Here is a 15,060-nt window from a genome sequence, read left to right on the forward strand (position 1 = left end):
ACTTGCATGTAACTTCCATATTTACAAAACCGGGTAGTTTAATGCCTAACTCAAAGGTTAGTGTTAGAGAATTGAGCCTCATAAAGTATGGACATCACCTGAAATCCCTCCTGACGTTCGTTTGCTTCACTCATTCAATGAGCATTTATGGAGGATCTATGTGTCCTCACTACCCAGCCACTTGGTGCTACTCTCCCCTCTGGGTACTCTACTGCTTGTACCATCTTCCCCCATCCTCGTGCTGTCCTTATGAAGGGATTTTCATAGGAGAGGATTTTGAAGCATTAAAAAAAAACCCACATTTAGTGAAGAAATAGGATTCCACATTGTATTTCTCCTCTCAAGATAATCTATTAATCTATTATTTCAAAAGAATTATCTTTCTTAAATCCCCCTCAAGCTGGCTGTCATTCCAAAAGAAGGCAGAGGTAAATGTCAGAGCCCAGGGTTCTGACCTCAGATGTGTTCTTCTGAGGTGAACACAAGAGGTGTCCCTAGGGGGCACTGGTGAGCCGGGCCCGAGAAGGTGCTGACCCTACATAGAATAGACCAAGTGAGGAGATCCTCCTTGGCAACAGGTCAGTCAACCATCTGGCCCTGCCTGTGGGTGGGGTGGGCCTTTATCTGCCTGATAGGCTTTAAGGATGTTGAAATGCCTGATTACCCCTAATATCTCATTTATCAATTTACCTCAGTTCGACTATTAGATAGTCCTTTGCGTCAAGGCCCAAGGTCTTCAAATGGCTCTTATTAGAGCACAGACTTAACACGAATGAGTGGATAAAATTAATTAGTTGTTCTTTGGACTCTGAGAGTTTTTTTTTTTTTTTTTTTTTTTAAGGGATTAGGGCCCGGAGACCCCGACACGCCACAGATAAACTGCCAGGAGGCCACTGAGAGCCTCTGACAGGGGAAGAAGAGGATGAGACCCAAAAACGAACCCAAGTCTGGGTTTTCAAAGCCCATTTTGGAAGTCACCCTTTTCTCACAGCGCTTGCGCCAGGGCTCACTTTTCTTGGGTCTCCAGTAGCTTAATTTATTTAAGAGTGTGCAGGCCCTGGGGCTGGGCTTCAGGTTTGCTCTGCTTCAGGGGAGGGCTGGCCTCCATCACCTAGTTTCACCAGGAAACTACTGGTTAGGTGAGCTCAAGATTTTTTCCAGCTCATTGTCTTGCTTTATCTTTACAACCACCATATCCTGCTTCTGTCTATTGGCTATTATGCCCTGTTGTTATATACCCAGGGAAAGGGAAGAGAATGGTGAAGCTGACTTCTGAAAAGTATTCCCAAAAGACGTGTAACAAAGAAGGGAGGAGAGAGAGAGAGAGAGAGAGGCCAGGAAGCAAAGGAGAGCAAGGCTATGGAGACAGCAACAGGATGTAGCCCTTGGCCTAGTGTATTTTTGCCTCCTAGGGCTCTGTACCCAGCTGGATTTCCTAAACAGCATTCCACAGAAGCCTGGTGTTCCTTAAACACCTGGAGGGGAATGCCATAAGCCCGTGGAAAAATAATTTGAATTAACATTGAAAATAATTCAACGTTATAGTACTGATCGAAATATCCTGCAGCTTTTTCCTTTTTTGTCTGGCAAAATATTTGTAGATAACTTTCTTTAAAAACGATTATTGCTTAGTCTCCAGAGCCTCAGAACATGAAGGAAACACAGCCCTGCAGCAGGAGCAGGAGCACAGTGGCCCTTTGGGACAGGGTAGGGACCTGAAATGAAGCACTCAGCCGTGCCCACCGCAGGCCATCATGTGTCAAAACGCAGGCCCATGAGTATCAGGTCAACCTTTAATTTTTTGAAAAAGAAGTACAACATCTAAGTACCTCCATAAAACTCTCATTTTAATACTGGGTAATCATCCCAGTATTAAACGTCAGCCTTCTACTCAGCACCAGAGAATGAGCTGTTAGATCTCTAAGCAATGACTTTGTTTCCTTTTTGTCCAATTCCTTAATTGCCAATTTCTTTTCAAATTCTCATCTTCAACTATTTCTCCAAAAGGAGAATAACAGGATTACATTTCAAGGGGCAAATGAGTTGTAGATGTCCTCCTTTCCTTTATAATTAATTATGTAAACATATCATATATAAAACACATTACAGAACTGTATCAAAGAAATTGTGGTTAATTTTTACATCTCTTTGCTTTTAAATATTATAATAATCAGTGGCAAAAAGGAATAATCAGTGCTTACTTGAGACTCACAGTGGTGCTAAGAGGGTAAGAACATTCTCTTTGAATGACCTTTGCACATAAAAAAATGTAATTGTCTAGTGCACTAGCTTCAGCCTTTCCTATGTGCTCAATAAATATTTTTTTTGATTGAATGACTGAGCAAATAGTAATGGAGGAATGTTAGAAATGATACTATTTCAGAACAGATAGCTCTACCTTTTCCTTTAGAAATTAAGGTAAGCTTGTAAAATTCATCATTGGGGTTCACGAATCTCCCAGATGGACAGTTGAGCCTCGGGAAGGAATTAGAGCAGGAACTAGTTTTACTCATCAGCCAGCCAGTCATTCCAGGTCAGCCTTCATTTTTGCCATAGCTGTATACCCAAACCCTTAATATTTTTCTTTAGGTCAACTCTTTCATTTATTTATATCACCACTATGAGTAAAGTGCTAGAATCATTGATAAAGATCATAGAGTATTCTTGAATTTTCAGTTAATGTCGCTTGCATTCCTGGGGCCTGAAACTTGCTCTCCCTTTGTCAGAAAGGGAGATGATGAGGTGCTTGGGATGGTAAAGACTTAATTCCATCAACATTTGAGTTTCTTTTGATAAAATCAAAGGGATGGAAGGAGAATTGGCAAGGGAAGAACTTTCTATGTTATTGAAAGATAGAGCACACCTGTGGGCCAGCAGAGCTTGTCCCACACTTGAGAAATTCTGATCTACTTCAACTTCCCCATTTTACAGATGAGCGAACGGAGGCAGAGGGCAGTACGGTGACTTGCACAGGGGCAGAAATGGGACCCGACCCCGCTCCCCAGGCTGTAACAGCGAGACCACATCTCTCTAGCTCACCTACTAAAAGCTGCATGAGAACAGAACAAGAGACACAAGCCCTGAGGCAAAATCTGAGCGTTGAAGGCTGGCAGTGGGGGTGGATGGGGAATTGAGGGGGGCTCGAGGGGAGGAGCTGTTATCATCTGTTATGCTGCCCTGCTTCCCTCCACAGGTGAGACAACGCATGGCCAGAGAAAGGAAATGACTTGCCCAAGGTCTTAAGACCTCTCCATGGCAGAGGGAGAGTTTCAGCCCCCATGCCCTCCTTCCATGCCTGCCTTCTTTACATGGCACCCCTCTTTTTCTAGCTCCAACATCCCTTCCTGTTTGCATAAGCTGAGATGATACTCACACCCTAGAAGTGTGGGCCTAGGGTATTTTAAATTTTCTTATGAGTGTTACTTTGCACCAGCAAGCAATGCATATTTATCCAGGCCCCAGGTGTCTGCCGAGCAGCCCCTTGCCCGCTGCCCAGCCCAAGGAGCCGGTGCCCCCTGGAGTGACCCCGGCAGGTGGCTGCCTTCTGGAACTTACAGCAAAGCGCTTCCCACAGCTCTCATTGCCACAGCAGCCACAGCAGTCATTGTTCTTCAGGCCCAGGAACACCAGCGCAGGGAAGATCATCTGCCGGCGAGAGAAAGGCCTCAGTCGGGGTCTGACACAGGAAGAGGGATCCCGCACCTGCCACGGCCACGGCCACGGCCACCCCATGGGACCCGGGACCCCGTGGTGGAGGGACCTGCAAGACCCCGGCCAGCGCGGCAGGTGTGGTCGCCCAGTGCGACCGGTACCTGGGTTCCACGGAGCCCACCTGCGGCTCCAGCGAGGCCAAGTTTCAAGATGTGACACCCTGAGTTTCCATGTACCCGGTGGGTTCCGAGAGCGGTAAGAAACTTGTCCTCGACTTTTATGAAGAGTGGAAACTCTACTGGACACCAGGGGCATATAGATCATTCCTGAAGGAGTGGAAGGGGGATCCACTTGCACCTGGTTCTCTTGGTGGTTTTCAATCAACTTGCCGGAAGGTGTGTGTCTACCCCCGCACCCCCAGCACTATAGGGGGGATAGGATATAGAGATTAGGATAGGAAGCACATAGAAATTACATAGCCCTCGGTTTGGTTGGTGGAATTCAGCTGACCCACAAAGACTGCCCACCCAGCCTGGGGAATTCGTTGCTAAGTTTAATGGACATGTCTGTGTCAGGGCCTAACGGAGGAGGAGAAAAAAATATCAAGGCCCTGACTTTTCATCATGCAACGCCTGGGCTTTTGTTAGCAATGAAATATCTTCTTGTTCCCAAAGTACTCAATTTTAAAAGGATTCTGCAAAAATCTTTGGGGGGGGGGTGTTCTTATGGCTTCCCTACTCACCAAGACCCCGCTTCCTAATATTCCTCCGAAAAACCAGACCTCTTCCGAAAGGTGGTCATTATTGTCTATCACTCTTCCTCCAGGAAAAAATAACAGGATGTTGGCCAAAAAGCCAAACAAGGCGAGAGGAATGAGGGTGCTCCCCAGGCACTTGGCACAGCCCCCAGTGCACATGGTGGGGGAGTCCAGTAGAGGTCGGCGATGCAAGGCGCCTCACTGTCTCCTTCACAGGGTCTCTTCAGAGTTAAGCAGCCAGAGCGTCCCAGTAATAGTCCCCAGTTCAATCTGGATTTCGGAGCTGAGAACCAAATCAGCCTGTGAGCTGTGTCCTTGGAATGGCTCCTGCTTCTCAAATGTGGCTGAACCCTGATGGCGATGCACATTTATACATCCTCCCTGACCTGAAGTCCTTTTTTTTTTTTTTTTTTGCACTCCATAAATGAGATTACATTCAGAGCAACAATTTTGCCATGGCGACCAATAACCTCTGTTAATAATCCACCAGCACAGGCAAGACGCTCCCATTGCTGCAATCGAACACAGGGCTGAAACAAACAGCCTTTAGGACTCCGGCACCTTTAATCTGACAGTGCTCCTGCCCAGATATAGAAATATTTCTCCCAGGCTCTTTCTAATCACTGGATAATTGAGTTACATCCTAAAATCAGGCCTCACAAGTACTGGATGGTCTACAGTGTGTATCTTTTGCTTTTCCACTGAAAGCCTGGAACGCAAAAAGATTCTCCAAAAGAGTTTCTGTTGTCCTCAATACAGAAATAACAATTTGCTGGTCTAGGTGGGTATCATGGTGCTCAGCCCTATGGGAATATTTGGAAGGATAAAACCAAGATGATTATTAATTTTATGGCCTGACTGCTAGATGTCTGTACTTGTGCTTCGGTAAGTGCCATCCTCTTCCTTGCCTGGTGTGATGGAATTAGCAAAAGCAAGTTCTCCCAATCGGCATGTTCCATTATATCCTCCATGCAGTAAGACTTACCTGTCTTCACAGATAGTAAGGGAAAGGGAAAGTCGATGTTGGGGAGAGCAGAGGCAAGGTACCAATAAATCAATCACCTGGAGGCCAAGTGGACAAAGTTGGAAGAGCTGTTAGAGAGTACTGGGGGCTGTAAGGTAGATCTCTATTCGAAATTTTGCCAGCTGCCAGAGGCATGATTCAGTTACTCATTCATTTGTGTCCTTAAGAAGCCACTTGCCATGGCCTAGACCATGCTCTACATTATGCAAGGAGCTAGTTTGGTGCTGGTAGCCAATGGATTGTGGGGTCGAACAGGAAGCTTGCTAGTTCTTCGTGGAGAGGCTAGAGGTCCAACTTAAGAACAATAGGTTGAATTTCACAGACGGTCGAATTTTAGCTAAATAGAAAGCAAGTAACATCACGATCATGGTGAGACCTACCCTGCAGTAGAGTTGACCACCTACTCCCAGGGCAGCAGGGGGCTGTCTTATCCCAAGGCCCAGGGGCCGTCGGCCAGGGACACTGTGGACAGGACTCTGAAGAAGTCGGGTCGGATCGATGCTGAGTTTCCTTCTAAAGATTCTTTGAAATGTGTATTGGTCTCTCTATAAAGATACTTTCTGAGATCTCAGGGTTGAGGTGAGAAGCAAAACAGCAAATGTTTCTCGAGCAGGCCTAATATCCTAAGCACAAAGGGGGCTTTAAATGCTCCTCATCCTCTCATGAAGAAGAGATCAGGCCCCTCCTGAGGTGAAGATAGTTGGGCCCAGACAGATGAAGTACTTTTTGCAAGGTCATTCCAGCAAAATGAGGCAAGGAGCTAAGATTGTAAATCAGGAAGTTATGTTCCCAAAACCTGGGCTATGGTCTCCCTAATCGGTTTCCCTTTTAGAAATTAAAAAAAGACAATCTCTTCAGTATAAACTATAGAACATCATTATGTGCAAGTATATAGAAACAGTGAGATATACTTCCTTCTGAACAACAATTTAGATTTTTTCCCCTTATTACCAATAAGTATTTATTTAGGTAAAAAAAAAAAAAGTCAGATATACAGAAAAACAGAAGGAAAAAAAGGAAAACCAACTGCATCCTCACCACCAGCAGATAAGGACTATCACCACTTTGCTGGCAGTTGTTTTCCAACACTCCAAGCAAGTGCAAAATGAGCTTTTTTTTTTTTTTTCTTATATAACCCACCAGTTTTGACAAGGAGTCTTGAGGGTAATGCCACAGAGGAAAATAAGGTTCTAGAAATGTAAGGCTTGAATTAATCATCATAGATGCTACCGTGAAGCTAGGCAGCTTCCCACTGGGAACTGGACAGCTTCTTTCTTTTGCCAGGGCCTTTGACCTCTAGAATTTCTCATCATGGCATTTCAGTAACACTGGTTAGGACAGCCCTGATGCCCCAGACTTTTCAGACTAACAACTGGAGTTGCCAGCCTACACTGTTTGAGAGAAGAGATCAAGGTAAAGGGTACGGTGCACCACACTTAGTTTCTTCCATAATGTTTTTCCAATAAAAATTAGAAGGATTTTTAAAAAAGATTTTATTTATTTACTCATGAGAGACACAGAGAGAGAAAGAGAGAGACTGAAACACAGGCAGAGGGAGAAGCAGGCTCCATGCAGGTAGCCCAACGCGGGACTCGATCCTGGGTCTCCAGGATCATACCCTGGACTGAAGGCAGCGCTAAACCACTGAGCCCAAAGGATTATTTTAAGGGAAGGAGGGAGAGACAGGATCTTAAGCAGGCTCCACACCCAGCAGGGCTCCATCCCACATCCCTGACATCAGGCCCTAAGCGAAATAGAGTCAGACATTTGACCGATGGAGCCACCCAGGTACCCCCAAACTAGAAGGATTTTTAATTTCCAAGTCTTTTGTGAAAGCAAGACTAATGCAACACAAATTGGAATGTGTAATTAATAAATTTAACAATATGCCAAAGTAATTTTGTTAAATAAATTAACCCATTTGTCGTAGGTTAGTGATGTTTCAAATGGTGGCATTTCTACTGGTCTTTCAGCAACTCCAGTTGTCTGCTGACTGACTCTGTGACAGCAGGGGTGCTGTGGGAGGTCCAGGCACCACGGGCTACCATTTTCAAGGAGGAACCATGATGCCAGATCCCCACAGCTCGTCTTTTCATCTTGGCTTTGCCCAGAAGGAGCAAGTGTACCTGGCACGTGGCTTACTCCAAACTTCCTCATCATTTTCCTGGTGGGAGGCACCATAACAGGTCCTATATCTACCGATGACTCTGACCTTCTTGCTGTGTTTAGCCAGGTCGCCACAAACAAGGTCTCAGCCCAGAGTCCTTCCACAATTTTTAAGAAGTTGTGGTACGTGAGTAATCGTGAAGGAGAGACCTGAGGTCATTTATTTCCTCTGTGGAGAAGGAGAAACACTGACAGTCACTTTTCTGGAATGCTCTGGTCATCCAGAACCTGGAGGGTGACTAACTCATTTATTTTCAGCTATTGATTGTGCCTTCAGACCAGCAAGCAGGAAGTGGAACACCTAACCTGGACAAAGGGGGGGGGTAGGGAAGGGAAGCTTGGTGAAATCCACCCACAGGAAGACGTGGGGGTCACCCACAGACTGCTCGAGGTGCTAGAAAAACTGTTGAGATTCTGGCAATTGTTCTCATGACACCTACGCTTAATGGTTTGTTGTTTGCTCTCTGTTGAGCAGTGAGGCCCTTAAACCAAAAAGCCTAGAACCTTCCTTTTCAGAGACAGCGAGGAGGAGATAACTGAGATTGAGCTCCATTTTGGATCCAGTCCTGTAAGAAGACCTCAGCAGTGAGAGCAGATGGCAGCTCTGGAATGGACGGAAAGACAGCAATGATCCTTGCAGAAAGAGAAGAAGAATGCAAACATGGTGGCCCTTCTGGACTTCACCCTCTGGGAGATTTGACTGCAAGAGCTTCAGCAGCAGGAAGTCCAGAGCTTCCTCTCTGTGCTGTAGGCACTCCGTTCCTGAGACAATGAGCCCAGGAGTAGGAGATATTTTCCAGGTGACTCTGATCACCTGCGGGGGTGTGCACCACACTTCGGTGAAGCTTGCTACTGCTCCTCAGCCTGCTAGACTTCTTTGCCCTACAAAGGATGAAGAATCATCAGTTTGGTGCAATGCAATGCAAACGATAAGTGTGCTTGAAGCATCCACCAAGGTGCCCAGTGCTGTCTTCATGAACACAAAAAAATCTGACTGACTCTGCCCTCAGTGGGAGGACAACCTCTTACAACAGACCATGGGAACCGGGCATAGAGGTTATAGGAATTAGCTGATGCTTAGCAGAAGAACCAGAAGACACTCTTCTGTGTCTCTGAAAGTAGATCACTCTCCTCTATTCATTTAGCACGTCAAGGAGGAGATGATGCGCTAAACACGACACACTCATATTCAGGTGTTATAAAACTTAGCTGTCTTTGCTTGCTTAGATTATTGGAACAGCCTCTTAAAAGCGATTTCCAAAAGGAGGAAAAGATAATAGAAAAAAATTAGTGGGCATTGCGTGTAACAAGAATCAGAGCCATTTTATGAGCCTTCTGTAATGCACGTGTAGATGATGGGTGACACTGCAACGTGGTTTGTTTACTGTAGGTCTCCAATGAGTAAATAGAGGTCAAAAGTAAGAGTCAATGCAAATCTGATTGGATATGCTCTTGCTTGAAGGCCTCAGAAGCTTCCATGGCCCTCAGAGCTGAAACCCAGCCCTCTCTGATTTGCCTTCTTGCTGGGTCAAGACGCACTAACCATCTTCTTACTTTCTTCTCTGCGCCCTTCACCTGCTTCCTTCTTCTATACCTTGAGGACTCAAAAAAGTGTTTCACAATCGAGATATGTCTATAAAAATCTAGATAACTTTTTAGGGCTTTTAATCAGCAAATGCACTTGTAATTATGGAGGGAAAGTTCGGAAATGTAGTGTCTGGCATTTCCAGAACTTCAGTGTGTACAGAATTCTTCTGTCATAGATCAACCTGAAGGACTGGGGTTCCCCAGCCCCTCCCCGGGATACTTGGAGCTTCCTCATTTCTCAGGTGTTTGTGAGGGAATCTGTGTTAGCAGGAAGAAGGCGAGTGGTCATTTGAGGGAAAGGAGGTGTGAAAGGAGTGAAAGTTGAAAATGGCATGAAGTGGGACTTGGGGGAGCTGGATGCACACTGAGGGTGTTGAGCCGGGAGCAGGGTTGGGAGCCAGCTCGGCCTCCACTGCATGGGACACAGCTGGCCTGCAGGAGGGCCGAGCCTAATCTTAGGTGGAACAGTAAACTCTAGTCCTTTGTGTTTAGAAGGTCATTTCTTTATTTTCTTAAGATTTTATTTATTTATTCAGGAAAGACACAGAAAGAGAGGCAGAGACATAGGAAGAGGGAGAAGCAGGCTCCTCACAGGGAGCGACCATTTTATTATATATCATGATTTTGTAGTTCAGGAATCAACTGGGTAATTCTGTCCTGGGTAGTGTTGATTGGGGTTATTTGCTCTTATTCAACTGAAGGCTGCATTGCATTGGTCTCTAGGGACCCTGAAGGCTTTGCTTACCTGCCAGGTGCCTTCACGGGAAGGGCTGTAAGGCTGGGCTTGGCGGGTCCCCACTCTTCCCCCATAGTCTCAGGGTTCTCCCTGTGGTCTCTGTAGCAGCATAGTCTGATTTTACCTGATGGCTTAAGGCTCCAAGAGAGGCAAGAAGTGGTAGCTGGGCCAGAAAGCTGGGCCAGGTCTACTTTTATCTTATCGCCTTGGTCAGAATCATCACAGAGCCATCTCAGATTCAGTGGAGGGGCATAGACCTCATCTGTCCACGAAAGGAGTATCCAAGCCTTTGTGGCCATCTTTAGCCTGCCACAATGGTAGAGGTAGGATTTGAACCCAGAAAGTCTGGATCCAGAGACTGTGCTCTTAACTACCACACTGTAATATCTCATTAACCCAAACTGGCATCTACTCTTACATCAACACAGGAAAGAATTGCCTGCAAAGATTTAGCTTCAAATTAAGGGCCTTTCTTATCTATAAGATGACTAATCTGGGTAATTCCCTCTATTTTATCTGGATAGACTCAGTCTGAGTTAAGATTTGGACTTGGGGATCTTGTAAGTGCCATCAACACCTAAAAGTCAGTGTCTCCAGTTATTTTCACAATCAGAATCAGCAAATGCACACATGCCCTGCCTCATGACTCAAAGGGGTTGCCATGTGGCCCTCTCTGACACAGGTTTCAGTACAAAAGGGCACAGCTTGACCTCTTAGAGGAACGTGAGTCCTGGCTGATAAATCTGTCCAAGAAATCTGTCCAAATATTGATTGGTTTTAGCGTTGTTTCATGTCACTATGGTTATAGGTGGAAAATTAACTTTCAGTAGGAGCTCAGTCTCCACCCACTCTGCATAAAGTGGAACATCTCTAATTGAGGGTCCTCATCCTCTTTTTAAAATGAAATGCACTCATAAGAAGACTTTAGTCTTCTAAAGTAGACTAAGTTTAGAAATCCATGTTATGGTTTTTAAAAGGCAGGGACATTTGAACATATTTGTTATGTTATACATCTGACTTCATAAAATTACATATTATTCTTTGGATCTGTACCTTTGGATAGGTATTTCCCCAATAATTTTTAGTATTATTTTTTCCTCAGTCATATTTACTGTTAAAACAATTCACATATGTATAAAGCAAAAACATAACCAGAAAGAAGACAGGTGAAATTTGGAAAATTATATTGAAAGCAACTGGCCGAAAGCATTTGTCCTGTCAATGAGCTAAAATCATGTCAATTTTAGCTTCCATACATTTATTCTTTTAGCATGTTCATTGTGCCCTTAAGTATCAGGCACTGATAAATGGACAGAGCTGCTAAGAAAAGGAAGATAGATACTAATAATACTAAGAATAGGAAATACTGAGAATAGGAATAGGAAACATGCCTAGCAGTTATGAGATACCAAGCAATATATATATTTCTCATAGCAATTGTTTAAAGTAGATTCAAGTATTAATCTGCATTTTACCGATGAGGAAATTGAGGCACAGAGAGTGACTTATGGCCAAGATCTTACAATTTGGAGCAAGAGCTAGGATTTGATCTTATGCAGCCTTGTGCTAAAACAAACAAAAAAGGTCTATGCTCTTGACCCCTATGCTATGTGACCTCTTGCTAACCAGATAGTCTCAGAAATGTGCAATATAATAAGCAACCAGTGATCTGTGCCATGGCGCTGAGGAAGCCTGAACCTGTACATAGTAAGAGGGGGATTCTGGGAGGGCTGGGAAGGCTCCTCTGAGAAAGCAAAGCTTCTTTGAAACTTTGTTCATGGTCAGGAATAAATTTTAATAGAATTTTGTAGTTAACATTTCTTGTACGCTTGTGACATGCTGCATATGACTGTAATGCTTTTCATCGTTAACTCATTTTATCTGGACCACGTCCCTCTGAGGTGGGGAGGTGGGGACAGTAACTGCCTCTTTGCTCTGTGGGAGGGAACCGAGGCTCACAGGGGTAGGGAGCTTGCTGAAGCCACAGGCTTCACACTAGAAAGTATCAAGTCAGCTTTTGAACCCCGGCCTGCAGGCTGCTCATCTCAATGAAAGGACAAGGCCGCGCTGGCGGTGCTGGGAGTGCTCACCTTGTCCCACTGCCCAGAGAGGGTCATGTTGACTTTAAGGACTACTCCAGGCTGTGGAAGGATGAGAAAAGAGAGCAAAAAGTGTGGGTAAGACCAGATTCTGAGGCAGTGAAAACATTAAAACCAAGTTTAAGGGGCATGTGGGTGGCTCAGTGGTTGAGCGTCTGCCTTTGGCTCGGATCATGATCCTGGGGTCCTGAAATCGAGTTCTGCATCAGGCTCCCCTGCAGGGAGCCTGCTTCTCCTTGGGCCCATGTCTCTGCCTGTGTGTGTGTGTGTGTGTGTGTGTGTGTGTCTCATGAATAAATAAATAAAATCTTTAAAAATAAATAACATAGCATCAGGTTTTAAAAGGCAGGACGTAAAGCGCTGATCCTATCAGTGAGCTTCTGTGCAGGTCAGTCTTAACTTTCACACTTTTTTTTTTTTTAGGCTATTTATTGAGCCCTTATGGATCAGGCTCGAGAATGCTGAGGACAATAGATATTTGGGCGGATCTCCTAAAGGTGTAGGCCGCTGGCGGCGCATGTGCTGATTCCAGCGGCCCTTCCCCGGTCAGCGGCCCAGTCCAGAAGCCCAAGTTCAAGGATAAACCTCACTCACTTGAAATCGAATGACCGGCTCCGAATCACAGAAAGTCACAGCTGAAAGGCACTGTTTTCCTTTCATAGACTTTGAAGACTGAACTACAATTGCAAAAACAAATAATAAATAAAATAAATTTCAATAAAAAAATGAAAAATAAAATCACCTTCCCACCAAACTGGAGCAATTAAACCCAGAAGGCACAGAATACATCCTAGGATACACCCGGTGGTCTTCACAGTCCCCAGGATGGCGTGAGGCAAATTGAAGAGGCTCAGTACTTTTTTTCCCCCCAAGATTAGCATTACTGCGATTACCCATGCGTATGTCGAAGCTTTAGCAAAGTTACAGACCAGGCTTCTCAAACTTTAACCTGTATGTGAATTTTCTGCCCTCTTGCTCAAATGCAGATTTTGACTTAGAAGGTCTGGGGTGTGGCTTGAGATGCTGCATTTCTAACAAGCCACCAGGTGATGCAGGTGGTCAGATCCTGGGACATACATAGGATCCTACAATCATACAGTGAAGCTGTATACATTTATTAGTATATTTATTTGGGGCCAAATAGATGCCCTCCTTTTGACTTCCCACCAGCTTTGTCCTTTGTGGGATATTTCAGTTGCTGGCTGCTGTAGTAAACTTCTGTTCTTGAGACAGTCACTGACAGCTTCTGGGATTGGAAGAGAACTCTCATCACTCCGGCTTGCCCTGTTTTCTGCATGCTGTAAGGCCGTTGTTCTTAAAATCTGAGCCTGTTAAAAATTCATGCTGATGTCCACTAGGAGGGCCCTAATACTACTCAGCCGTCTGTCCTCTGTCTTCCCGGCCTTACTCATGCATTCCCAAACCGCATTCCACAACTGTTGTTCCATTTTCCACATTCTTCGAGCACTCTCTTCTTCCTCCACACCCAATTCCTTTGCATTCTGTAATGTCTCTTCCCATTTTGTAGAAATAGAGGCCCACGTTCCTCCATCCATCTTCCTTTTAGGCCTATGATATTTTTATGCCAATACTCCCTCTTCAACCCATATTTGATCCTTATTTTCATTCATTCCTATGATCTTTCTCATCAGAAAGTTAATGCCCTCAGCTGTGCTTTTTCAAAAACACTGTGTAGGGAAACAGAGACTGTGTAGAAACCGTGAATTAGAACTTGCAGTTCTATTGATTACATGTGCTACATTGGCCCCGGAAGCTGTGGACCCTGTACTTACTTTGACCAATTGTTGAACAACCAAATGTTAAAATCGATATTCATCCAAAATTGAGGCCAAAGCCAAAGATCAGTTTCACAGAATAAACATGAGGGATATAAAGATAAATCCGAAACTTTGCCAACATTGCAATTTTATTATTTGAACTTTTTGTAGACTGAAGGTAGAAGTCTGGCTAGCATCAGATCCGTAAGTACTCAACACTGTCGGCGGTCAGATTTCTGCACGTTTGTGGCACTAAATAGCTGCTCATTTTAACTGAAGCTTGTGGAGGAACAATATATACCAGGGACACCTCACTTTTATCTAATACTTCCTTTTTTTCTACATAGGATTTTTTTCAAAATAAAAATTATATATATATAATTTCAAAATAAAAATTATACATAATTTCAAAATAAAAATTATATATGATTTCAAAATAATATATATATTTAATTTCAAAATAAAAATTATATACATATAATTTCAAAAATTATGTTAATTATATTGATATTATATATTAAATTAATAAATATATAAGGGGTGAAAGTGGTGACTTGATATACAACATAATGCAATGACTACTATAGTCAAGATAATTAACGTGTCACCTCCTCATATAGTTACCTTTTAGGGTTATTTGAAATGAGAGCACTGAAATATATACTTTTTGTAACATTTCCAGTATTCAGTACAGTATTATTAACTATAGTCATCATGTCTCTATTCATCCTACCTAACTGCAACATCTCTCCATTTCCTTCACCTCCCAGCCCCTGGTAACTACCATGCTACTCTTTGTTTCTCTGTATTCAATACGTGTATCCTACATGTCCCATCAAAGTACTAACCAGGCCCGACTCTGCTTAGCTTCCGTCCGAGATCAGATGAGACCGGGCATACTCAGGGTGGTATGGACATAGACAATATGTAGATCATATGTATAAGTGAGCTCATGCAGCTTTTTCTTTCTGTGTCTGGCTTATTTCATAAGAACAAAGTCCTCCAGGTTCATCCATATTGTAAATGACAAGATCTTTTTATTTTTTAAGGCTGAATAATATTTCATTGAATATATATTCACAAAATATGGAATCACAGCATTATCCTGTCTGGATTGAAGATGACTTATTACAGATGTCATTCTATGATTTTGGAGTTTCTCCTGCCCCTAACATTTTGAAGTGGTTAAAGTTATCCTTATGCTTTTAAGACATCCTCCTAAAATGTAAAGAATTTCCAAATAGGACGTTCCCTGGAAAAAT

General features: G+C 43.8%; 1 protein-coding gene and 1 long non-coding RNA gene across 3 annotated transcripts in view; one reads left to right on the forward strand and one right to left on the reverse strand.

Moving 5' to 3' along the window:
* TM4SF4 (transmembrane 4 L six family member 4) overlaps window positions 1-4,788 on the reverse strand; it is a 25,192-nt gene extending 20,404 nt beyond the window's left edge. Inside the window, exons 1-2 of the mRNA XM_072792316.1 lie at window positions 4,394-4,788; window positions 3,556-3,645 (exon numbers count right to left, since the gene is read on the reverse strand). Of these exons, the coding sequence (XP_072648417.1) occupies window positions 3,556-3,645; window positions 4,394-4,567 (264 nt within the window). The 5' untranslated portion in view covers window positions 4,568-4,788. The remainder of the gene's footprint in view (window positions 1-3,555; window positions 3,646-4,393) is intronic.
* Window positions 1-13,921, forward strand: part of LOC140613857 (uncharacterized) — a 23,891-nt gene extending 9,970 nt beyond the window's left edge. Inside the window, exon 4 of one of the 2 annotated variants that reach the window (XR_012014744.1) lies at window positions 842-2,549. This is a non-coding gene — a long non-coding RNA (uncharacterized lncRNA). Of the gene's footprint in view, window positions 1-841; window positions 2,550-12,443 lie in introns of those variants that run through there. The other variant, XR_012014743.1, reaches the window with a different exon arrangement.
* Window positions 13,922-15,060: the final 1,139 nt, after the last annotated feature.

Source organism: Canis lupus, chromosome 22 (genome assembly GCF_048164855.1).
Source record: "Canis lupus baileyi chromosome 22, mCanLup2.hap1, whole genome shotgun sequence".
NCBI classification, from domain to species: Eukaryota; Metazoa; Chordata; class Mammalia; order Carnivora; family Canidae; genus Canis; species Canis lupus.